We start from the raw sequence: 24,486 nt of genomic DNA, 5'->3' as shown, positions 1-24,486 counted from the left end.
GATGTTAGGATGGTCAATGTGGCATGGTTCTTCACCTTGAGCAAGCATCAGAATCCCTTGGGGAGCTTATTAAAATGCACAGCCAGACCCCTCTCACAGGGTTTCTGATTCAGTAAGTCTACAGTGAGCCCTTAAAATCTACATTCATAACAAGTTCCCAGGTGACATATGCTGCTTGTTTGGGGGCCACACTTGACATCCACTATACTAGGACCTTGCTGCTTATCTCAGACGTCACCCCAGACCTACTGTACATGACTCTACATGATGAAGATTCCCAGATGATTTGTATATACTTTAAAATTTGAGAAACACTGCTCTAAGAGAGAATTAGTTGGAATCCTAGACCGGAAGATAGAAAAAAGTACACAAGTTTAAAAGTTGTTTATGAGAAAAAAGGACTAAGTCACTGGACATAAGGTAGTCAGCAAGAGGGAGAAATTATCAGAAGTGCCTTGTTTCTCCTGGCTTGACAAACTGAGTAGGTGAAAATACCTTTTCACTGTGACAGGGCGTAAAAGCAGGGGAGTACATTTGGAGAAGCAGTATTTGAATTCAATATTGAGTGTATTGACTACGTGAGGTTCTCTTTTTAACTCCTACAATATTAGTCACATATGATTAAGCAATAATGCCCTGAGCTCTTGGTGCCGGCAAGGGATTGGTGTTGAATAAGTGTTAAGCACATGTGCAGGATTGTATTTTCAGCAGAGAATACATTTGTTATAGATATAAATGAGTAAAATGGAAGTATCTTCTACAAAAGGATATTTAAAACCTGTTTCCTATCCCTGTAGCATTCTTGCCCACAAACACGAGGATGCAGGTTGGAGAAACAGGGTAACCAGCAAAGATCATGTACGACCTATCAGAAATCAGAGTTGGTATCCCAAAGCAAAACAGATTAGACTGCGTGATGCACAAACAACATGGGCAAACTTAGTGTGGTTCCCTTTCAGAGTGGGGGCCCAGTCTCATTAAACCCATTTTCTGTCTTCCAAAAGTCCCCAGTTAAAGAATTCCTCCAGATATTACTTAGAGCTAGTTACATCCCTGCCAAGCTAAGCCAAGATTCTAACACAGAAAGAGGGCTGTAGAAAGTATGCAGTCCTCACTTAATGAATGAGTCAGATTTCTCTCTGTGGACATGGGAGACATTACACTGTCATTTATTATTTCATTTGATCCTCTCACTACTCTCAGGTAAGGTAAGCTGTGTTATCTCCATTGTGCAGATGAGAAAGCTGAATTTGAAGGAAATTAAATGACTTGTGTTATTGAAGTGGTAAGAGGATGAGCTGGGACTGAAACAGGCCTCCTGACTCCACATTTCTGTGGTCCTCTCACCATATTACAGTGCTGTAGTGCAACTTAACAGCAGACCAATCTGTGGAATGTAAGTTCTGTTTTTTGGATTGCAATTTATTTAAGCAGCCAGCTTAAATGGAATGTTTAAATAATGGCACCTAATTTCTTAAAATATCTTGATTCATAATACATTACAGATAACTAGTGAATTTTCATTGTAATGGTCAGGCAAGTCAGAAACATCTGTGTGTGGGGGGGCACTTACATTGTTACCAGGTCTGTTAATTATCCTCTGTGCTCTATATCCAGGTCAATCAATAGCTAATTAGTGATGATGTGCTTCCTGAAGTACAGGATTATAAAGTAATTTAATCTCATATACATATTTTCTGTAGGAAAAAACATGAATGAAAAACACCTGCCATGCCCATCTCATTTTAAGAAAATGTATGTAATGATTATGAGCATATAAGAATGGTTTGCCCAGCCAAATGTTTTTTCCTTTCTGTTAATCAGTATTCATTTGAGCCACTTCCATGTAGTTTGTGGAAGCAATGCAAACAGTTGAGTACTGTGGCAGATTTAAATCAGTAATAAAAGCCCTGGGGAAATTAACGAGACAAAACATTAACCACAGACTAAACATTAACATATATTAGCATTTTTATTACACCTGTAGAATTGTTAAATGGGCATGGTTGCTACTATTAAAAAGTTTTCCTTATATATTACATCATTCAATATATATTTTGTTTTAAAACTTTTAAGATTTAATTAAATGAAATCGAACAACAGTATAATAGAAAATTCAACAGAATGAACTGAAGTTCACCATTTCATTTTAACTGGAGACCTTTGGAGTTTCCACCCCATCCCATTCCACTCCACCACACTCCTATACCAAAAACAAATGCCATGGGCTATAGTCCTCCAGATCCCAGGATCAGAATTGATATTTAAATTGCATAACCTTAGAGAAAGTTTTATTTTTAATTCTTCAGGGCCCTAATGAGTCTATCAATGATTAAATACTAAATTTATACAAATTATGTAGCAACAGTTCTCAGAAAAGCACCCCTTTGGGGCAACAGTAATCAGCTGCTTTCTAGCAGGAAAGTTATATAATTAATGGAACTGAGAAGGCTCTCTAGAGGTTCTCAAGTCTTGGTGTCCTCGGGTGCAGCTCTTAAGAGGGAAGCGGTTGTGCTGATCATGGAGTACAATTCAGTAGGAAAGCCATCTTCACTCTCAAAAGCTGTCACATTTTCAAGGGCAGTATGATGTGTGCATGGCTTTTCTGGTGTCACAGACTCACTAATGGGAATATTTCCCTTTCTGCCTCTGCTTCTCCTCATCCTCCACCTCCTTCTTGTATTATGGATATAGGAGACATTACACTTTGATCAATTATTTTATTTGATCCTTTCATGACTCTCAGGTAAGGCAGGCATATGGCCCATGTAAATTAAAACACACACATACACCCCTTTTATATATTTCTTGAGAAAGAAAATATAAAGGTTTTCATTCATTTGATTTTTAAATCACAAGCAAAATAAATCTATTAGGGCTCATTTAGAGAGGGAGAGAGTCAGAGGTACACTTTAATTCAGTAATACCCTCCCACCCCTATTTTCATATCTTTTAGGCTATAATAGCTAAAGGCTTAAAGGTATTTTTGTAGCCATAGGATTAACCTGGAATGACCATTTGGGAGGAAACTATGAAGCATATACTCAGCCCATATATCAGATTAGACCTGGGTTTGATTGTAGGAATTACAGATTTTGTAGTTGATACAAGACTTTGATTTCAGGAGCTATCATCTGGGGTCATCCTGCAGGCAGTAAGGTAGACCTTGGAGAGCCACCTCTCCCACAGAACTTGACATCCAGTGCTTTAATATGTATGCTTAACTCACTCTTACCTGCCAGGTTACATTTAAATCACTCCATTGGAAATACTGCCTGTACTTCATGTTAAAACTGAATGTCAGTTTTCTATCTGTAATAACTAGCTCTTCTTTGAAGTATAATTCTAAATTCTGCCTAATGATTACTCTACTCCAATTATGGATGAGATAGCTACAGGACTGCAGAGCTTGGCCACAGCCAATACTGGGAAGGCTCAGTATCTATCCTCTTGACAGAAATCCAGCACGGACTCCTGGCTGGTGTGGCTCAGTGGATCGAGTGCCAGCCTGCAAACAAAAGGGTCGCTGATTCAATTTCCAGTCAAGGCACATGCCTGGGTTGCAGGCAAGGTCCCCAATAGGGGGAGCACTTGAGAGGCAACCACACATTGATGTTTCTCTCCCACCGTTCTCTACTCTCTTAAAAAAATAAATAAATAAATAAATAAATAAATAAATTTTAAAAAGGAATCCAGCAAGGGGGTAGGAGAATAAAAAACAGAAAGATATGCATTGGAGTCAGATCTGGGTTCAGGTTCCAGCTCAGCCATTTAGTAGCACCGTGGCTTCACTTAAGTCCCTTAACCTTTGTGAGCCTCCATTTCCTTATCTCCACATTGGGGTTAATAATACCTGTTCTGTATGCCTCAGGATTGTTGTAGGACTTGCTGGAAAGAATGGAGAATCAATGTAGTTGTTACGTCACAAATGTGAAGTATTGGTAATATTGGGAAGCTTACAATGTACTGTAGACTCTCTTTCTCTGCTCAGCCATCCAGAGGGCAAAATGAAGTCTGAGGTTGTTGGATTTTTTTTTATTACCTGAGAGCTCCAGGATCAACTGCAAATGGGGGCCTGAGAAAGAATACAGTTAAATTTTAACCGATGGAGTATATGCATTTCTTTACATGTCAATTATCGGTTGCATGTTTGAAATACATCAAAGCGAATGCTTTGCATGGTTTCAAAATCTTTGGAAACACATTCTGTTTGGAAAGTAATCCTCCCCCCTTTTTTTTCAAGAGCCCAGAATAAAATATGCACTTCAAATATCACATCTTCTTCTTTTGTATGAAACTAGACTTACAGGTGGAGTCAACAAAACCCAGAGGGAAGGGGTGAGGGGAAGTAAAGGGTAAAGGGGGCCAATCTATGGCAACAAAAGGTGATTTGACTTTGGGTGGTAGGCACACAATGCAATGTGCACAGATCAGGTATCATAGGGAAGGAACGAAATCCTGTTATGTGTGAGAGGTAGAATGGGATTGTAGGCCAGATCTCTTGATGTTCAGCCTATTGGGCTCTTCACTATACCTTGTTGGGCCCCAGCAGTGTATTCCCCTCATGTATGTACAAAGCCAGTGCTTCTGGAGCCTGGTTAAAAAGAATGGTGTTAAGGTGACTGGAATGATATGCTGGCTTGAATGTGGTCAGAGGCCCTGCCTTCTTGTGTTTCCAATCTTATAACACTTCACAGCACTTTTGCTTTCCCTGCCACAGGTTCTGGTCCATGAATAAATGCACCATTAGAAATCACAGTTCATGGAAAACAAAAAGGTTTTATATTCCAAGTCTATTGAAGGAGACACTCGCCTGTTCAATAAATTCACTTCAACTAAGTAAATTAAAGGTAGCAGCATCCTTGACTAGGTACATTAGTCAGTGAAAGGAAATTGGATTGCACTTCTTATTTAAGAGTCTGAAAGTCTTGGACAGAACACAGATTTCTAAAATGCCACTTGGGAGGCTGGCATCTTCAGCAAGTGCAATTGCAGATTACCTCCCAGGGCTTCCAGCATAAGCTGATGTTTCCCAAGTGTGAAGATGAAAGGGCCTCTTTAATGTGAACACTGCATCTCCTTGTAAATTGGGTTTTCTTTTCATGTCCACATCTCGAAATAAGATCATAATATTCACTAAAGCTCACACAGTGTGGAGGTGAAAGATGTGGGCAGAAGGGACCAAAGGGTGGGGGGGTGCTACATTTGACAAAGTCTTTGTATATGCCAAGAACTTGCTTCATCATGAATTTGTGGAGGAAAATCCAGCTTGTCTGATAAGATGTGGTGAATTTTAGATTTCAGAAGAGGGAGTAGGGTGTTGGCAGGACACCACTGTTTGCCCCTTACCCCACACAGAGTCTTGGGAAGTCAGCTCCATAATGCCACATTGGGTGACTTGGGAAAAAAAGGCAGCTTGCAGACTGCCCACATTCTCATTTCATCTTAACCTTCCTACTTCTGCCTCAGCTGCACCCCTTTCCAGTAGGCTGAGAGGGGTTCAAAACTTTAAAGTCTTGCTGAGGCCCAAATAGTATTTACTGATAGTAAGGGTAGGCATTCAATGGGAAGGGAGATTTCACAGCTGTAGGTTGCAAGTAGACAAGTTACTGTGAAAGATGCATGAAAGATTATGATTTCAGTGCCAGATTTGGACCAGGTGTTGCTCAAGAGAATGTGTCATGTGCTCCTGAATACACTAAGACTACTTCAATCATGGTGGAATAGGCTCTCACATTGATGTATGTTCACAGAATAATAAATAGATATTTATGGAACAAAAATCGAGGTTTTGTTCCATGAACATTTCCCCTGCAGTTTAACGAAGTAAAGCTGTATATGTCTAAGAACATAATTTATTGACGCACAGTCTACCCTAAGTTATTTGTATCTGCATTATGCGCTTTGGAAGTAATTGGAACTTAACTCCCCAGTCCAACCAGGCAGGCCTCTAGCCCAGCAGTTTTCAACCAGTGCACCACAAGAATTTGTAAAACATGCAGTACCTGTTTATTCAGGGGCATGAACCTCTTTCCCCTTAGACTGTCAAATTTAAAAAATGACAACAGTCAATACAACAATAGCCGTCTATTATGAATGAATCAAAACTATACCTAGTTTTTGTCAGATTGGCAAAAAATCTATTTTTTGGTGTGGTGTGGAATTTTAATAATAGTTTATCTGTGTGGTGAGATGACAAAGATTGAAAATTGCTGCCCTACCCCAAAGCACCCTACCAGACTGCTACCAGTTAGGGCAAATTCCAAGAATGCAGATTCCTCATTTGAAATTAATATTAGCCCAAGTCAAATAGCACTACATGAGCACATCTGAAAAATTTAGTATCATACATTCCAAAGCCAAATGGGATACAGTTGACCCTTGAACAATGTGGGGGTTGGAGCAGTGACTCCCTCTTGTGCAGTTGAAAATCTGTGTATAACTTTTGACTCCCCCAAAACTAAATTACTAATAGTCTACTGTGGACTAGAAGTCTTACCAATAACATAAACAGACAGTTAACACATATTTTTGTATGTTAGATATTTTTATTGTATTCTTACAATGAAGTAAGCTAGAGAAAATTTTATTAAGAAAATCATGAAGCCCTGGCTGGCGTAGCTCAGTGAATTGAGCTCGGGCTGGGAACCAAAGTGTCCCAGGTTCGATTCCCAGCCAGGGTACATTCCTGGGTTGCAGGCCATAACCCCCAGCAACCGCACATTGATGTTTCTCTCTCTCTCTCCCTCCCTCTCTCTCCCTCCCTAAAAATAAATAAATAAAATCTTTAAAAAAAGAAAGAAAGAAAAGAAAATCATGAAAGACTAGAAGAGACACTTATGGTACTGTGTGTATGTATTGGGGAAAAAAAGCCACATATCCACATACAAGTGAATCCATACAATTCAAACTTGTGTTGTTTAAGGGTCAACTGTATTTTTTTGTTTTAGAGAGAGGGGAAGGGTGAAAGATAAAGAGGGAGAGAAACATCAATGTATTAGGGAAACATTGATCATGCACCCCAGCTGAGGACTGAACCCATAACCCAGGCAACTGTCCTGACCAGGTGTGGAACCAGCAATATTTCAGTTTGCAGGATGACTCCCAACCAACTGAGCCACACAGGCAGGACAAGAACCAACTGTATTTTAAAGTGTCTGCAACTTTTGTTTCATTCTCATTAAGATAGACTATTGAGAATAGCTAGTATGAATATTAGACTCTATGTATTGTCTTTCATAAATGAAGGTTATCTACTATTGATTCTAGATTTTTTCTAATTCAATAATTTATTTATATATGGAAAACTTTCCCAAGCTATGCAAACTAAATGCCATTCATGCCTTTATAAAGAGATAAATAATTTAGCAAATATTATTGTGACCATCTTGAGAAATCCCGAAGCTGGGGTTGCCTATCAGTAGAACAGTGTGCTAGTCCTGATATGAGGAGATTCCCTCCATTCACTTCAGCTAATTCACCATCGTTGAGTGCTAACAGTATACTAAATCCAGTCTGAATTCTACAGAGGTACAGAAGTAACAAAGGTATAATCCCTGTCTTCACAAGGTATTTCTAATATTTTTCCTAAAGTGTACAATCTGTGCCTTCACCTGTGCTGTATTGACTGTTTTTGAGGACTGGAAATCCCCCCCCCATTAGCCGAAAAACATATGTACACAACACAGAGGCACAGACAATGGTATGGAGGTAGCCAGAAGGAAAGGTGGGTGAGGACTGGGCAGAGGTGGGCAAACAAGAGGAAATTGGGACAGAAAGAAACTTTGCTTGGGGCGATGGGCACACAGTGCAGTGAGCAGATGATGTTTTGGTGAGTTGTACACTTGAAACCTGTATGGTTTTGTGAATTTTGTGAATGAATGTCACCCTAATAAACTCAATTAAAATATAGAATGTAAAGAACTAGAAATCAAGCATTTACTGAGGTGATATTATATAAGCTTTGAAGTCAACTGGGTTCGAAGTTAGATTGAATCCACTGCCCATTTGCCTTAGGCAAGTCACTTAACCTCCCCAAGCCTCAACTTCCTTACCTATAGAATAGGAGTGATAACGTTTAGTATAGTATCTGGCACAGGGGAGACATATGGTAATATTTATGCTTATTTTTTACTTTATTTTTATAATTTACCCTTTTACAGATACCCCCACTCCCCCCACCTTTTGCCCACTGACCCCTTGCCCTTACAACCCTTTCCCTCTGGCCATCACCAAACTATTGTCTGTTTTTATGGGTTATGCATATGTATTTATACTTCTTCATATAGAAGTTTAATTAGGCTTCTGTCTGAAAGTGAAAATATATGAAATCTACAAATAATTTAACCAAATCATTTATAATTAAGATAAGAAAGCTGGTGCCATTTTTTATCAGTGCTGTATAAGTGTAAAAGAGCTAAGCGCTAGAGGGAGGCATCCAATAAGTATTTTTGAATGAACAAATGAATGGATAAAGGGAGGGAGGAAGAAAAAAAGGGAGTTAGGTAGAGAGGAAGGGGAAAGAGCAAGAGAGAAAAGAAGGTAGACTCTCTAAAGTACCCATGAGTTCTCTGCAGAAGGTATCCAGCCATGTAGTATGAAAAATTGAGACATTTGTTGAAGAAGATACAAGAAACATTGCACATAAGACAATGACACCTCAGTCCCCTTCAGACTAAGCACCTTGGGACCTCATACAGTTCTCCTAATCACCATCAGCTGCCCCATCATATTTTCCCAAATCCCATCGATGGTATGAAATTTCTTCCTTTTTAAAGGTGATTTTAGTTTGGGGGAAATCCAGAAGTCAAAGGGCACCAGATCTTGGCTGTAGGGAGACTGAATCACCTGGGTGATTTGATATTTTGCCAAAAAACTGCACAAGACATGATTATGCATGAGCAGGTACATTGTTGTTATGAAGCTGCCAATCAGCAGTTGCCCATAGCTGTGGCCTTCTGAATCATCCAAATAGTTACCGTGAAGGAATGTTCAAGTTTCATGCAAAATCTGATGCAGGTTTGTTGCTGTATTTGCTCAGTCATTTTGAATGCAAGGGCCCCACAATACACATGCTGACTCAATGGTGTCTACCCGCCCCACTGACTAGTACAATGAAGTCATCATTGTTCATATATGTGCATTCCAGCCCACTCTCCTTGACTGCCAGGTTACATCAATGTTGTGCAAACCATTCTTGTTGTATTAACAATGGCTAGACTTTTTCTGGACAGACCTTGTATATTCTTTAATGCTCTCAATCCTCAGTTTATTCAATAAACTCATATTTAGTTTATTCATAGCTAATGACACTGGCTATTGATTGGTGGGCTTGCTGCCTTCTTTCCCTCTGGTATTTTTAGGAAAGCCAGGTGAGCAACTACATTGACATTTTTTTTAGAATACCCTAGCTTAGGTCTTATAACAAAATGCTCATAAGAATGGAGAGCATTCTGTGCATGGGAAGCTTCTCTTCTATTAACAGAATGCTCTAAACATCTCCCTACACCTCCTCATTTTCTGCACTGGTTCTTCCTAAATTTTGCAATGCCCACTTGTAAACTTCTTTATACGTGTAAATACCAAGTGCCATTAAAAGATATCAATGACATAAGTCCTGTGTAGAGGGTCTTTTCAAATATGCATTTCACTGTAGAAAAAAAGCATGTTTTATCTAAGGGAATCTCTGAATATGCTGTGCTCAGAGTGCCCCCACCCATGGTGTTTAGCCTTCTTTTCCACACATGGTCCTTTCTGTTAAAAGCATGTCACCTTTTTGGACTCCAGTAACAGCTTCATTATGCTGTTGAAAAAGAAATTGGAGAAGAAATTGAAGCACATTTCAGAATTTGTTTCTACTATCATGTCTTTGAAAGTATCATATAATTATATTGCATTTCTTTTTCCAGATTGGCAAGTTATGTGCCCATTCTCAACAACGCCAATATAGATCTGCTTATTATCCTGAGGATCTGTTTATTGACAAGAAGGTATTAAAAGTTGCTCACGTAGAACATGAAGAAACTTTATCCAGTCGAAGAAGGTGAGAGTTTTTTTCTCTATTTTAGTGTACAATTAGCGATTGTGTTTTAAGGTAAAAAAAAAAACACTGGAGTGAAGCTTCTTAAATACATGTTATTTAGTCCTTCTGAGTAGAGTGTTTAGTTAATTAAATTCTGTCATCTGTCAATGTTAAAGGAAAAAGATATTGTATTATATCCAAGCCATATGTACATGTAATTTTACCATATATAACTATTCAGTACAGCAAGCCAGGGTGGAATGGACTTCTGTAATCAAGAATTTTATTGATAAAATATTTTTGTCATGATTTGATCTCACAATGCCATGCTGTGTTATTTTTGTTGTTGTTGTTATGATTTGATCTCACAATGCTCAAATCAGAGATTTGATCTCTGATGGTTTGGTTTGTGGCTTTTCCCATTATTAATGGTGAGTCCAGGATGTGTTCACCACAGAGAAAATGGCGCGCACACACTCATGTGTATACACACACACTGCAAACTCTACACACTCTTTTAAGAATGATAAAATGAAGGAATTGGTTCCTATTTATTAAAATAGCAGTCAAGGGACTAAATTAAAGTTTGTTCCTTATTCTCTTCATTCCTCCACACCACATCCAGATTCCCTCCTTTCCTGTTCTTGTTTCATGTTTACACATAAGTCACAGAAATTTGATAGGAAGCCCAACACAAATCTAGGATAACTACCTTACCCCAAAACAATGCACATGGAGCCAACCCTGCGACTGGCTCAAGGATAGCTAGACATGAATTCTACTTCCACATGACTTTGAGGACATAGGGAGAGACTGTCCTACAGATAGAAAATGGAGAGATGAAATAAGTAACATCTCAGATTTGGGGTAAATTATTCCATTCACATCCATTTACCACAAGAGGTATTGAAATGGTAATCTCTAGTCATATATGATATAGTTCAGAGTGAGAGAAGGCAATAAAGCTGCTTGAGAGACAGTCCTTCAAAGAACCATGTCAAGAAGTCCCATTTCCTTTTCTTTTATTGATTTCCAAGCTAATGGATTCCTAGTGTCCCTGTAGAAGAAATTTTCAAGTGTGATTGTAGGACTCAAGGAGTCCCACAGACCCTTTCAGGAGGTTGTTGTGACCAGCCTTTTGCTAATTACATATATGTGCAAAGCTAGCTTTTGTTCATATACTTCAACCAAAACAATGTATTACAACAGATTAAATGCAGAAGCCAATGGAAGAATTTATCTGTCTCCTATTAAGACAGGCAGTAAAGGTATTTTGCAAAAATGCACAAACAACATCACTTTTCAGCCCTAAATGGTGTGGCTCATTTGGTTGGGCATCATCCTGCAAAGTGAAAGGTCTCTGGTTTGATTCCTGGTCAGGACACCTGCCTGGATTGTGGGTTTGGTCTTCAGTCCGGGTGTGTAGAAGAGGCAGCTGATTGATATTTCTCTCTCACATCAATGTTTCTCTCCTTCTCTTTTCCCCTCCCATCCCTCTCTCTAAAGTTAAATAAATAAAATATTTTAAAAAGCAAAATTACTTTTTTCATTAAAACATTATTTATATTAACATATAATGTCTCACTGTTATTTTTTTAAGATTTTATTTATTTATTTTTAGAGAGGGAAGGGAGGGAGATAGAGAGAGAGAGAAACATCAATGTGTGGTTGCTGGGGGTCATGGCCTGCAACCCAGGAATGTACCCTGACTGGGAATTGAACCTGCGACACTTTGGTTCACAGCCTGTGCTCAATCCACTGAGCTATGCCAGCCAGGGCTTTCATTGTTATTTTTAAATTAATACTAAAATTAAATCCTTTCTGTGTTTTAATATATAAAGCAGTAAATATCAATTGATATATGTTACATAAACAAAAGGTCTTTGGGGTCCTCAACAATTTTAAGTGTTAAAGGGTTGTATTAGGAGGTATCTAGTGCTGTATAACAAATTATCCCAAAACTGTGATTTAAATCAAACAAATTCATTATCTCACAGTTTGTCAGTAATTTGGGAACTGCTTAGCTAGGTGGTTCTGAGTCTCTAAAGATATTTCAGTCAAGATGTTGCCTGGGGCTGGCAGTCATCTGAGTGTTGATTTAAGCTGGAGGATCTGCTTTCAAGGTGGCTCACTTACACATTTAGCAAGTTTGTGCTGGTTGTTGAAAGGAGGCTTTAGTTCCTCACTACATGGACCTCATGAGTATCCTCACAACATGACCTCTGGCTTCCCCACAATAAGTGATCTATAGGAGAGAGCAAGGAGGAAGGTGTTATGTGTTTTATGAGCCAGTCTCAGAAGCTGACATACTCTCAGTTCTGACATGCTCGGTTTGTTACAAGCAAGTTGCACATTCTAGTTCACATTTAAGGGGGATGGAAATTAAGCCCCACATCTTGAAAGACATAGTATCAAAGGATTTGTGGACATCTTTAAAAACCACCACAGGTTCCTAGCACCAAACTGTTTGAGAACCATATCCCTATAGCATGGGGTTCTTTGGCAAGTTTTTGTTTTTCTAAAAAGACAAAATTAGGCAATTTTCCCAGGATCTCTTTAGCTCCTGACTGTCCTTTTTCTATAGTTTGCCATTGCTTTCATTCAGTCTAAACCACCTGAGGAATTAACCTGCCATCAATCTTCAAGTGGTAGAAACCCCTTGCACATTAGACTGAAGCAAATAATTTATATAACATTATATATTAAGTATGTATAAATAAAATATAAATGATAAGTGTAATATATTTGTAAATATAATAATGTATATTTGTATTGTATTTATATCATTATATAAATGAATTTTAGGTAACACCTATTATGTGCCAGCATATATACACTAGGCACTGAAAATCAAGACACAGTCTTTGCTCTCCAAATCAGTGTGATGTGAAAATAGACTTAAATGCAAATAATTCCAAAACAGTTTTATAAGTACAAAATAATGTCCAGTGTATATACAGACAGCCTATGGAGAAAGAGAGTCTGCCCAGGGAGTTACAGTGAAAGTGTCATGGAGGAGGTGGTATATAGATTTGTAACAGAATCACAGGTAGAGCTTTTTCAAAGTAAACACCCTAGCCCTGGTCCCATTTTGAGATTACCTTGTCAACCTGGATACTTAAAAGGGTCTTTATTCCTTTCTTTTTTTTTTTTAAGAATTAGAGAGAGGGCCTGGCTGGCATAGCTCAGGGGATTGAGTGTGGGCTGCAAACCAAAGTGTTGCAGTTTTGATTCCCAATCAGGGCACATGCCTGGGTTGCAAGGCCATGGCCCCCAGCAACCGCACATTGATGTTTCTCTCTCTCTCTCTCTCTCTCTCTCTCTCTCTCTCTCTCTCTCTCTCTCTCTCTCTCTCTTCCTCCCTCCCTTCCCTCTCTAAAAATAAATAAATAAAAGTTTTTTTTAAAAGTTAAAAAAAAGAATTAGAGAGAGGAGAAGGGAGGGAGAAAGAGAGGGAGAGAAACATCAATGTGTGGTTGCCTCTCACATGCCCCTTACTGGGGACCTGGCCCATGACCCAGGCATGTGACCCGACAGGGAATTGAACCAGAGGCCCTTTGGTTCACAGGCCAGCACTCAGTCCACTGAGCCACACCAGCCAGGACAACCTGAATACATTTTTAAGTAAGTAAGAGATTCATCAAGGCCCTGCTGCCATGGCTTTTATCTTGAGCTCTGTGGAGGGACATGGAGGACTCTGTGGGTGTTCATACCTCCAGGGAAAAATAAATTGATCAGAGGGTTCTTGGCTGGGCACTGAGATTTGAGACTTCATTTATATTCATTTGTGCACTTTTTGTTAATGAAATGAAAAGAGAGAGAAGAGAAGAGAAAAGGAAGAGAAGAGAAGAGAAAAGAGAAGAGAAGAGAAGAGAAGAGAAGAGAAGAGAAGAGAGAAGAGAAGAGAAGAGAAGAGAAGAGAAGAGAAGAGAAGAGAAGGAAAAATTCCAAAACCTGTTGACTGAAGCAAGTGGTAGTCAGGCAGGGCTCGTTTGGATGTTGGAAACATGAGCCTGACCCATGATGCTTCTCATCATTTTAGTAAAATGAAACATCAGAGTCTCACCATTTTAGTAAAATGAAGCATCAGAGTCTCATCATTTTAGTAAAATGAAGCATTAGAGTCTGATGTGGAGCCATTCTTTGTGAACTCTCTGGCAGAATAAGAAAACAAAAGAGCAAAAGAATGTCTGATTTCATTTAACTCCCTCAAATAGGCATTGTAAACCCTCTTAGGGAAAGGAAAGAACTGGAGATTAAGATGATCTCTGGCTAAATGCACTGCCCCCTGCAATCTCATGTTATTGGAGGGCTTGTTTTGGCAGTGTTAGTGCTTTTGTAAACATCTCAGTATGTTATGCACAGCATTTTACACTGTCCAGAAAAATATATGTGCTTCCAGCAACCCTCACACCCATGCCCAAGCTCCATCCTCTGTGGTTAAAAATATGATAATTGGAAAGAAACCCTATTGTAGCATTCAGTCTGTGAATGCTGTGAGCAAGCCGTCTGAAGTCGTCTGATTATGAGTTGAAAAGCCTGTTGCCTTATTAAAAATAACAACACAAAGAAACACAGGATTCCTTTGGTAGCATTCAGAAGTCATGTGTTTGTTTTGTCTGCCCCCAACTGGGTAGTTTGCAACACACAACTAATCTTAGAAATACCTTAGTTCAATTTAAAGGCAATTTTAAATTCAGCTGATGGCCTACATATGAGACTCTGCATCTTTTTAAGGTATAAATATTTAAAATATCTGTCATCAGATTTAAAACAGGATAGGATGAGATGTATAATAGCACATTCAGAATAGAAGAAATGAGATTTCCATAGCCCTTTTCACCTCTAATATTTTCAGCACATCTCATATATCAGCCTTTGAATGTCTCTTTCACTACTTCCCTTAGGATACTGTTTACCTTGTCATTTGCATATCCCCCATAAAGTTCAGTAGAACACATGAACAATATCTTTCCCTTTTCAAAATCTATATACCAAGCTTCTGGCCCAACTGCTGACCTGTGAGAAAGTCACATAGTACCTCCACCCTTGTGAAATTACATCTGTGTATTCCAGCTTTCTTCTTCCTGTACTCCCCCTCCTCCCCTTTCCCTCTGGCTTAGTCTGTAGGGGCGATAGATTAGGTGACACTAGTAAATGACCTCGAAAGAAAAGAACAAAAGCTGATCTCAGCTCCCTGGTCCAAATCAATGGTAACTCCCACTCCCTCTCTGATTGTTGCTCTGGTTTGGCTAGGCAGCTTTGTAAGTTCAGTGGTGCTTTCCACCCTCTGAACAAAACAACAAAGTATGTCCTGAGTGAATCAATGAGTTTCGGGCCTGGTACAAGTCATTCTACTCTAAATTGGACGCTACTTCTTTCAACATTTGTCAACACCATCTATATGCTATGCATTGTGTAAGGATTAGGCTCTGATGAATAGGAGGAGCTCCTCCTAGCCTAGTTAGGAAGACAGACACACAAATGAATAGTTTTCATACATTAGAGGCAAGTGCCCAAACAGCTATGTACAAAGGGGTGGCAGCATCATAGGCGGGGAAGTAGCAGCTCTCCTGTGAGTCAAGAAAAGTTTCTTGGAAAAGGTACCATAACTTTTGAGCTGGGCCTTGAGGAACTAGTAGAAATTCAACAGACAGAGGAATGAAAGAGTGTTGCTGGCAAAAGGAACAGTATAAGAAAAAGTACAGGCTAGTGTCTGGAATGGTAGAAAATTATAGTTTAGGGTAAGACTGTGAAAGGTTCTTTGCAGCAGTACTAAGCATGATCCTACATCATTTCAATTATAATTATTTTAGTTTATGTGCTTTTCTGTGTTTTTAATTTAGAAAAAATAATGAACTCATATTACTTTATGTTAAGAAAAAAGGAGGCTTAATGGTAAAGGAGAAGAGTTCAGGATCTGCACTGGGGGATGAAAGGCTGTTTTTACTTTTAGTGGTTTCCAATTAGTGCTGCTTTGATGCCTGCCCAAGCAAATCATTGCAAGAAAGCAAAGAGAATCCCCTCCCCCACAACCCGAGAACAGGCCTTTCGAGAATGATGAGAGCCCTCCAGGGAGGATCACGTGCACCCAGATGCAATATTTCAAAATGGCTCATGCATGCAAAGGGGCCCCGTCCTTTAGTTCCACATTTAACACATTGAATGGAAACCTCTACGAAGAGACTCTTTTTTTCCTGCACAGACTGCTGTAAGCAAGTATTTGGTTTGTCCTAAGTGAGAGCCATAGGCTCCACTGTTTATATGTCAAATGCTTTGTTTGGTATGTATGTATTAGAATAAAGTGGAATTGGAATCAAAGAACGTTCCTTCCAACAAAATTGTTTTTCTCATCCTGGGCACCTAATTATTCAAACTTTCTATCTTTTTTTTTTTCTAGCGACAATTCAGTTGAGCAGAAAACCTAAATTCATGGGTGGAGATTGTATTGTTGTCTGTCATGGGTTACTAGCACAAAGAAAAGAAATCGAGACTGAGTCGTATGTGGGTAATTAATATGTTACTTAATTTAGTTTTAGCTATCTTTATTTAAAGAGAGAAATAGAAATATTCAACTTACCTGCTTTAAAATTGTAAGCATGGGGGTATAAATCTCTATTTAAGAAAAGATAAAAATAAAAGCCAGTTAATTCCCATCCCAGAACAAGTTTAGGAAGGAAGGACAATGAAGAGAAGAAATGGGAGAGGCCCGGGAAACTTGGTAGGAGGTAAACTACTCCTTTCACACTCTGCTGCTTTCTAGCTGTGGTGCCAGAGGACATTATCACCTGTTGTCACTCTCTTTGGTAAAACTCCTTAACTCTCCAACAGTTTAAGAAGTCTTTCTTCTACCATGAAAAGTAGTATTTCTGGATTTCTTTAAAAAAATCACATTTTCTTTTGGAAAGCAAGGTTTATTTTCTCACAGTACGTAGAAGGTTTGGCATGAAGGAATGAGCTGTGCTGTAACACTGCCTGGGAACTCTAAAGCACTGGCCAGTCCGCTAGCTGTGCCAGAACCCAATACTGTCTCATCCCACAGGCCCTGGGAATTATTTCAGAACTTGCATTTATTTCATTATTCTGAGCCTTTTCCGCTAATTCCACCTTAAATTCTAAGTAAGCCCTAATGGGAATAATATACACTACAAATCAAAAACAATTCAGTGAAGAACACTATCAAGAAGAAAAGGTTTTAGAAAAATAAATTAAAAACTTCACCAGAGAGAAAATCCTGGAAGGCAATATATCTAAATATGAACAGTGATTGTCCCTGGCTGGTAGGAATAATGTTTTCATCCCTTCCTGCCTTCCTATATTTTCTAAATATAGAAAATGTTTAGTGAGCATATATTTGTTTTGTGATGAGAAAGAAAATGAACAAACTTCATGTGAGGGAAAAAAATAGATTTTAAACACTGATTGTAGCTCTTGCCATGCTGCAGTTGCAGCTCATAAAAATTTCTCTTCTCACCCTTCACCCATGATGTTATTTCATGTCCATCCAAATCTGGTTCTTTCCTAGCTCTCCTGTACTGTCTCCTTCCATTGTTCCAAGGGATATCCCTCTCTCAGTAGTGAAACCTCTCTTTCTCTGAGACATATTTCAATTCTTCTTGACCTTTTTTTTTGGAGGGGGTGGTTATATGTTATAACAACTTTACTGAGATATAATCCATATACCATATGATTCATCCATTTAAAGTATACAATTCAACTGTTTTTTTAATATATTCAGAGTTGTGTAACTATCACCACAATCAATTTAGAACATTTTTTATTGTTTAAATATATTTTATTGATTATGCTATTACAGTTGTCCCATTTCCCCCCTTCACTCCCCTCCACTATGTACACCCTCTCCCACCCACTCCCCGCCTTTAGTTCATGTCCATGTGTCATACTTATAAGTTCTTTAGCTTCTACATTTCTCATACTATTCTTACCCTTCCCCTGTCTATTTTCTACCTACAATCTATGCTACTTATTCTCTGTACCTTTTCCCCCTCTCTCCTCCTCCCACTCCCCTGTTGCTAACCCTCCATGTGATCTTCACTTCTGTGGTTCTGTTCCTGTTCTAGTTGTTTGCTTAGTTTGCTTTGGTTTTAGGTGTGCTTGTTACTAACTGTGAGTTTGATGTCTTTTTTTTTTTTTACTGTTCATATTTTTTATCTTCTTTTTCTTAGATAAGTCCCTTTAACATTTCATATAATAAGGGCTTGGTGATGATGAACTCCTTTAACTTGGCTTTATCTGAGAAGGACTTTATTTCCCCTTCCATTCTAAATGAAAGCTTTGCTGGATAGAGTAATCTGGGATGTAGGTCCTTGTCTTTCATGACTTAGAATACTTCTTCCCAGCCCCTTCTTTCCTATAAGATCTCTTTTGAGAAATCAGCTGACAGTCTGATGGGAACTCCTTTGTAGGTTACTGTCCTCTTATCTCTTGCTGCTTCTAGGATTCTCTGCTTCATTTTTACATTGGCTAATGTAATTATGATGCGCCTTGATGTGTTCCTCCTTGGGTTCAACTTCTTTGGGACTCTCTGAGCTTCCTGGACTTCCTGCATGTCTATTTCCTTTGCCAGAATGGGGAAGTTCTCCTTTATTATTTGTTCAAATACGTGTTCAATCTGTTGCTCTACCTCTTCCCCTTCTGGTGCCCCTATAATTCGGATGTTGGAACGTTTAAAGATGTCCTGGAGGTTCCTAAGCTTCTCCTCGTTTTTTTGGAATTCTTATTTCTCCATTCTTTCCTGTTTGGTTGTTTCTTTCTTTCTTCTGGTTCACTCTATTGTTTTGAGTCCCAGTTTCCTTCCCATCTCTATTGGTTCCCTGTACATTTTCCTTCATTTCTTTTATGGTAACCTGCATTTGTTCATCTAATTTGCGACTAAAATCAACCAATTCTGTGAGCTTCCTGATCACCAGTGTTTTGAACTGTGCATCTGATAGGCTAGCTGTCTCTTGGTCGCTCAAAAGGATGAGTCCTGGGGCATTGATCTGTTCTTATGTTTGAGATGTGTGTGTGTGTGTGTGTCTCTCTCTCTCTTTTTTTTTTTTTTTTTTTTTGGTCTGGTTGCTCCTGTTATGGTGAGGAATGGAGTCTTATGTGTTCGCCGGGGCTGGGCACCCCAGTCGCTAGATTGTGATGTTGTATGTGATGGCGGGGTCGAGAGGAGGCAGTAGCTCCAGTAGCTCCATTCTCCATGGGACCTCAGTCCCTTCCCTGGGATCCTGGGTTGCACACTCTGCCCTGTTCCACAGTCGTCACCTCACTGGGTCTGCCAGCTGCCGCTTGCATACCCAGGGTCCACTTGCTACGATCTTGCATGCCCCAGATGCCTTACACACTCCTGGTTCCCTTAGGCATCCAACTCTCCCTGTTCTCTGTGCAGCAACACTCCCCTGGCTGCTTGTCTCCGCCCCTCTTACGGTCTGGATGAATGGGTCTATTTCAACTTCTTGGCTGTCTGACTTCCATTCAGATAAATTTTCTGTCAGTTCTGGGTGTTATTCTGCCTCTAAATTGTTGTTGTCCCTATCTTGGTTGTGCATGGAGGCACGGTGTATCCACCTATGCCTCCATCTTGGCCAGAAGTCTCAATTTAGAACATTTTCATCACCTCATGAGGAAGTCCCATACTCTTTAGCTATCATTCCCCAACCCTCATACTCCCTTGCCCTAAGCAAACACTAATATACTTTCTGTCTCTATAGAATTCCCTATTCTGGATATTTGACATACATGGAATTATATAATATGTGGTAATTCATGATTGGTTTCTTTCACTTAGCATAATGTTTTCAAGGCTCACCTTTGGTTTCTTTTTTAAGGCTGAATGATATGCCATTATATAGAATATGTATTTGTTTATCCTTTTATCAGTTGAACACCTCTGGTTCCACTTTTTGACTATTGTAAATAGTACTGCTGTGAGCATGTATGTAACTATGCTTATTTGAGTACTTGCTTTTCGTTATTTTGGGTTTATACCTAGTAGTGTAATTGCTAGATCTTATGGTAACTCTATGCTTATCTTTAACCACCAAACTGTTTTCCACAGCATGGGTACCATTTTGTATTTCCACCAGTAATGCATGAGGGTTCCAATTTCTCCATATCCTTAACACATATATTGTCTGCCATTATGATGATGATGACGATGATGATGATGATGATGATGATTGTAGTCATCCTGGTGAAGCGGTATCTCACTGTGGTTTCCACTTGCATTTCCCTGATCACTAATGACTAATCTACCCTTTTAAACTCAACTTCATCTTGGCCTTCCATCTCAGATGCTCTACACCTAACTTTTAGATGCAGTTCCCTCTAAAGTCTCCCACCACCTTCTTACCAGGCAAAGACCATTCCAACTGCTATACTAGATTAGTTCAGTGGTTTACACAGCCCAATGGCTAGCTACTCGCTGAGAAAGAGTATCAGGAAAAATATTATGAGAGAGAACATGGTTGTGCATTTTAGTGCCCCCTTAGATAAGAGATAAAAGATTTCTTTATCTTGTACACATCAAGTTATCTGGAACTTGAAAAAGGTTAATTCTAATTCATACATAAATTTATCTGGAATATAGTATAGTTTACATATATAGTATAACTATATTCTATAGGTTCATAGTAATGGTAGTAAATTGCCAAATGGCTAACATTGCGGCAGGATTACTCTGTGCTATGTACTATGCCAAACATTCTACGTGCATTGTCTCATTTACTCATCACAGCAACTTATCATTAGCTTCATTTTACAGATAATGAAAAGAAGACTCAGAGAGGTTTAGAATTTGCCTAAGGTTTCACTGCTAAGTGAGGAAGCAGTTGGCATTTGTAACTCAAATAGCTTAGATTCCAAAGTCAGGGCTCTTAGCTGCTACTCATTTTTGAGGACCTGGTCTGAGAATCTAATCATCATTATAGCATGGTTGCTAAAGGAACTGTGTTGTAAAGTCAAATAACGAATTCAGAAACAATGTTTTTAAAACACATAGGTCCATCTTGTATATTCTGTGGTGGTAATGGGTACCCTGTAAAGTAGGATGGCATTTTATTTACCCAAGTTACCTTGTTTAACTTTCAAAGAGATTACCCTGAATTCTAGAATTTGATGGCCCGACTGTGTTCACATTATTCACATTCTTTGTGGTTTTCTTCGACTTTTTATCTTGACCCCACCAAGTAATACCCTTCCATACTAAAGTGGGAAGTCCTACTTTTATTGCAGCCTCTCATCCCCATAACATTTAGATAGACACTGAATCCTCTCCAGTTTTTTGGTGATCTTTATGGTCAGCTAAGAAAACTTCAAGAGTTTAGAGGCTGGGAGAAGTCCTGAGTGCTTTTATTTTATTTTTTTAACTCCTAGGGAAGTCAAATTGGAAAGCTTTTCTATGAGTTCAATTTTTCTTGCCATGTGCTACATTAGTGAGAGAGAGTTGGGAGGTAGGAGAAGGCCTAAGGGAAACTCTTTCATTAAAGAGAGAACCATCACTTCTTGTAGACTAATGCCATATTCCATTTCTTCATGGAAAGGGGGGTGGAATTACTCAGTCTCAGCTTTTAGTCTTTCAGTTTCCACTCTTGGGAACCGTATTATTACCTTGTAAAACAGAGCATCTCTCCTATTAGCATTAATTGAACCCATCTTTTTCCTCTGTGAGAAACTATAATGTTGACTTTTACTTTCAGATCCCTGAATTCAGCCTCTTTACTTTGGAAATTGACAGAGCCCAGCCATGAGTAGTCTGTGAGGGGGTTTGAGCATAGCAGGAAATAACCATTGGTTTATCAAGAGTTATATATATATATATATATATATATAAATTATATATAATCTCAACAACCTTTCTTGAGTTGTTCTGTCCACCACCCTGGCTTTACTGTGACCTGATCCTTTGTGAAGATGTGTATTATAAGCTCTCTCTCTCTCTCTCTCTTTTAAATCATTAGTTGAAGTGAATCGTTTTACAGTAATAAAATGGAAAGTGGCATTAAAAGCAAGAAAATAATTTCTACCAGTCTTCCTCTTTTGGCTGATTTACGGACAACCCCAAGAAGGCATTTCTGGGCTCAGGACTCCCACAAGTGTCCAAATGAGATTCAGACCTCTGGCTCCTCCAGAGGCCTATATATCAAACCAATCCATTCTTAGCCTGGAGACAGAATTGAATAATTACTCCACTGCCAGAAAATTCCCTAGCAGAGTCTCCAAAAACTTAGGAGAGACTTAAGCCAGACTTGGAGATGAAGAACTCTTTAACTTCCTTTCTATCAGGAACATTGCTTTAGAAAATAAAAAAGTCTTTTATTTTTGTTTACCACTAGACATTTATTGCATAAAAATTTTAATATTTTAATAAGAATATCTACTTCTCTCCAATTTGTAGTATTTTATTTTGTGTGTCCATGTATATCTATAACAAGATAATAGGCCAGAAATTTGGCTGGGTACTTATGTGTTTGTGTTTATGCATATTTGCATACTTAATACAATCTCTCTTTCTGTCTCATTCACTTTGTTACTCTTTCCCTCTCTCTCTCTCTTTCTCTCTCATACACACACACACACACACACACACACACAAACATACTTGTCTTATCATATATAGCATTAAAGCCAAAGCAAATAAATACCATATTTTGCCTTATATAATGCACATTTTTTTGCCCAAATTTTTGAGGAAAAGATAAGGATGAACATTATACATGGGTAGTACTAATTCTGTATCTATATAAATGTTTTTAATTCTTTTATTTATGCTTATGCATTAAAAGTGAAACTGTAGAAAACAATAATAATATCTGTGTGTTCAAAATAAATGCTAAAATTCCTTTATAATACAAAAAAACAAGTATCTAAATATAAATAAATAAATAAATAATTCAAATGAAAGATTTTTTTCCCTGAAAGTTTGGTCCAAAAACTTGGGTGCGTATTATACACGGGAGTGCATTATAATATACTGGGATGCATTCCCTTCTCACTCCTCCCATAGGTACCACAATATACACATAACGAAAACTTCCTTCTCTAGCAGTTTCTCTGACTATATAATTAGGAGAATTTCATAGAGCTTATACTGCCCTGAGTGCCCTGCAGTTCTGATCTGCAACTATTAGCCAGAGCCTACATGGAAAGGGGTCATCTCTAGGGTAATAGCATTGTAAATTATAATCAATGCACTCAATTACACTCAGAAACCCAAAGATATGTAGTGCTCTGGTGTGCCTTGTAATCAGCACCTTTGAGAATGTAAGTAACAGCATTTTGAACCAAAAGTGGAAGCTGAACATGTTAGAAAATGAATGTTGGAATTAAATCATCCTTCTGAAAGGAACAGTACCTTATATGGCAGGCAACTATTTTCTAATATAATTTTATTGATTTTTTTAAAAAACAAAATTGTAGCCTTACAGCCAAGAATGTGTTTAAAAATCATTTATTGCTCTAATCAGTCTGTTAGAGCTGTTCTGTCATGCTGATAAGGAAATTAAACTTTTCTCATACTGAGTTTACTTGCTTCTTATGCACAGATGTTTTTTGTTTTTCTTTCAGGGAACTAATTCAGAAGCTGAAATCTTTCATCAGTTTCTACAGTGCTTTGCCTGGCTACATCTGCAGCCATAGCCCTGTGGCTGAAAATGACACTCTTTGCTGGAATGGACAAGAACTTGTGGAGAGGTAATCTTTTTTTGAATGATAAATAGAGCAGTGTTTGAGGAATAATCATCATATGTTCATCACAAGGATGGTTACGCCTTCTCTTGCCTTCATTAATTTCATAAGAAAAGTTCTAGGAAAAACATATAGAGTATCTATGATATGCAAGATGCTTTCTATAACTTACAGCCCTCATAATTTATGAACTTTGAAGCTCGTAGAGAATTATTGGCTTACTCCATCTCCTAATTATGTTGGTTGTTATTCATTGATTGATTGGAAGAAATCATATTTATACTAATAGCTATCATGTATTGAGAGTTAACTACATATTAAATATCATATTAAGTACTTGCCTGTATTAACTCTCTTCAATCTTACACCCACCCTATGAAATAGATACTTCTGGTTTTTTCCTGTTTTAGTGATGAAGGTGAAGGAAAGAAGACAGGGGAAGGAAAAAGGAGTGCTGGTTCAGTGAGCAGTTTTACTGAAATATGTGATCATTTGAGTGTTTGTTAGCATAATCTGTGCTAACATTCTTCATCAGTGAAGAATGTGCTCATAGCTGGAAAGTAAATAATATATATTCATTTATTCGGTAAATATTTACTTAGTACCTTCAAACTGCTAGTTATCTTGAAATGAAAAAATAGGCAAAATTCCCTGTCCTCACAGAGATTTCATTCTAGTGGGCTAATTGGCTTTGCATGCATAAGGAACAGTTTGCAATTAAGGAATTAAATCCAGAAGGTAGAAGGCTTAGGAAACCCCATGGTGTTGATGAA

At 38.4% G+C, this 24,486-nt stretch overlaps 1 protein-coding gene across 1 annotated transcript in view; it reads left to right on the top strand.

Moving 5' to 3' along the window:
• Positions 1 to 24,486, top strand: part of GPC3 (glypican 3) — a 447,256-nt gene that overhangs the window by 281,325 nt on the left and 141,445 nt on the right. Inside the window, exons 4-5 of the mRNA XM_028522481.2 lie at positions 9,909 to 10,042; positions 23,594 to 23,719. Of these exons, the coding sequence (XP_028378282.1) occupies positions 9,909 to 10,042; positions 23,594 to 23,719 (260 nt within the window). The remainder of the gene's footprint in view (positions 1 to 9,908; positions 10,043 to 23,593; positions 23,720 to 24,486) is intronic.

Source organism: Phyllostomus discolor, chromosome X (genome assembly GCF_004126475.2).
Source record: "Phyllostomus discolor isolate MPI-MPIP mPhyDis1 chromosome X, mPhyDis1.pri.v3, whole genome shotgun sequence".
Lineage (NCBI taxonomy): Eukaryota > Metazoa > Chordata > Mammalia > Chiroptera > Phyllostomidae > Phyllostomus > Phyllostomus discolor.
The sequence above is the reverse complement of the archived record's forward strand: the minus strand, read 5'-3'. Positions and strand labels throughout refer to the sequence as shown.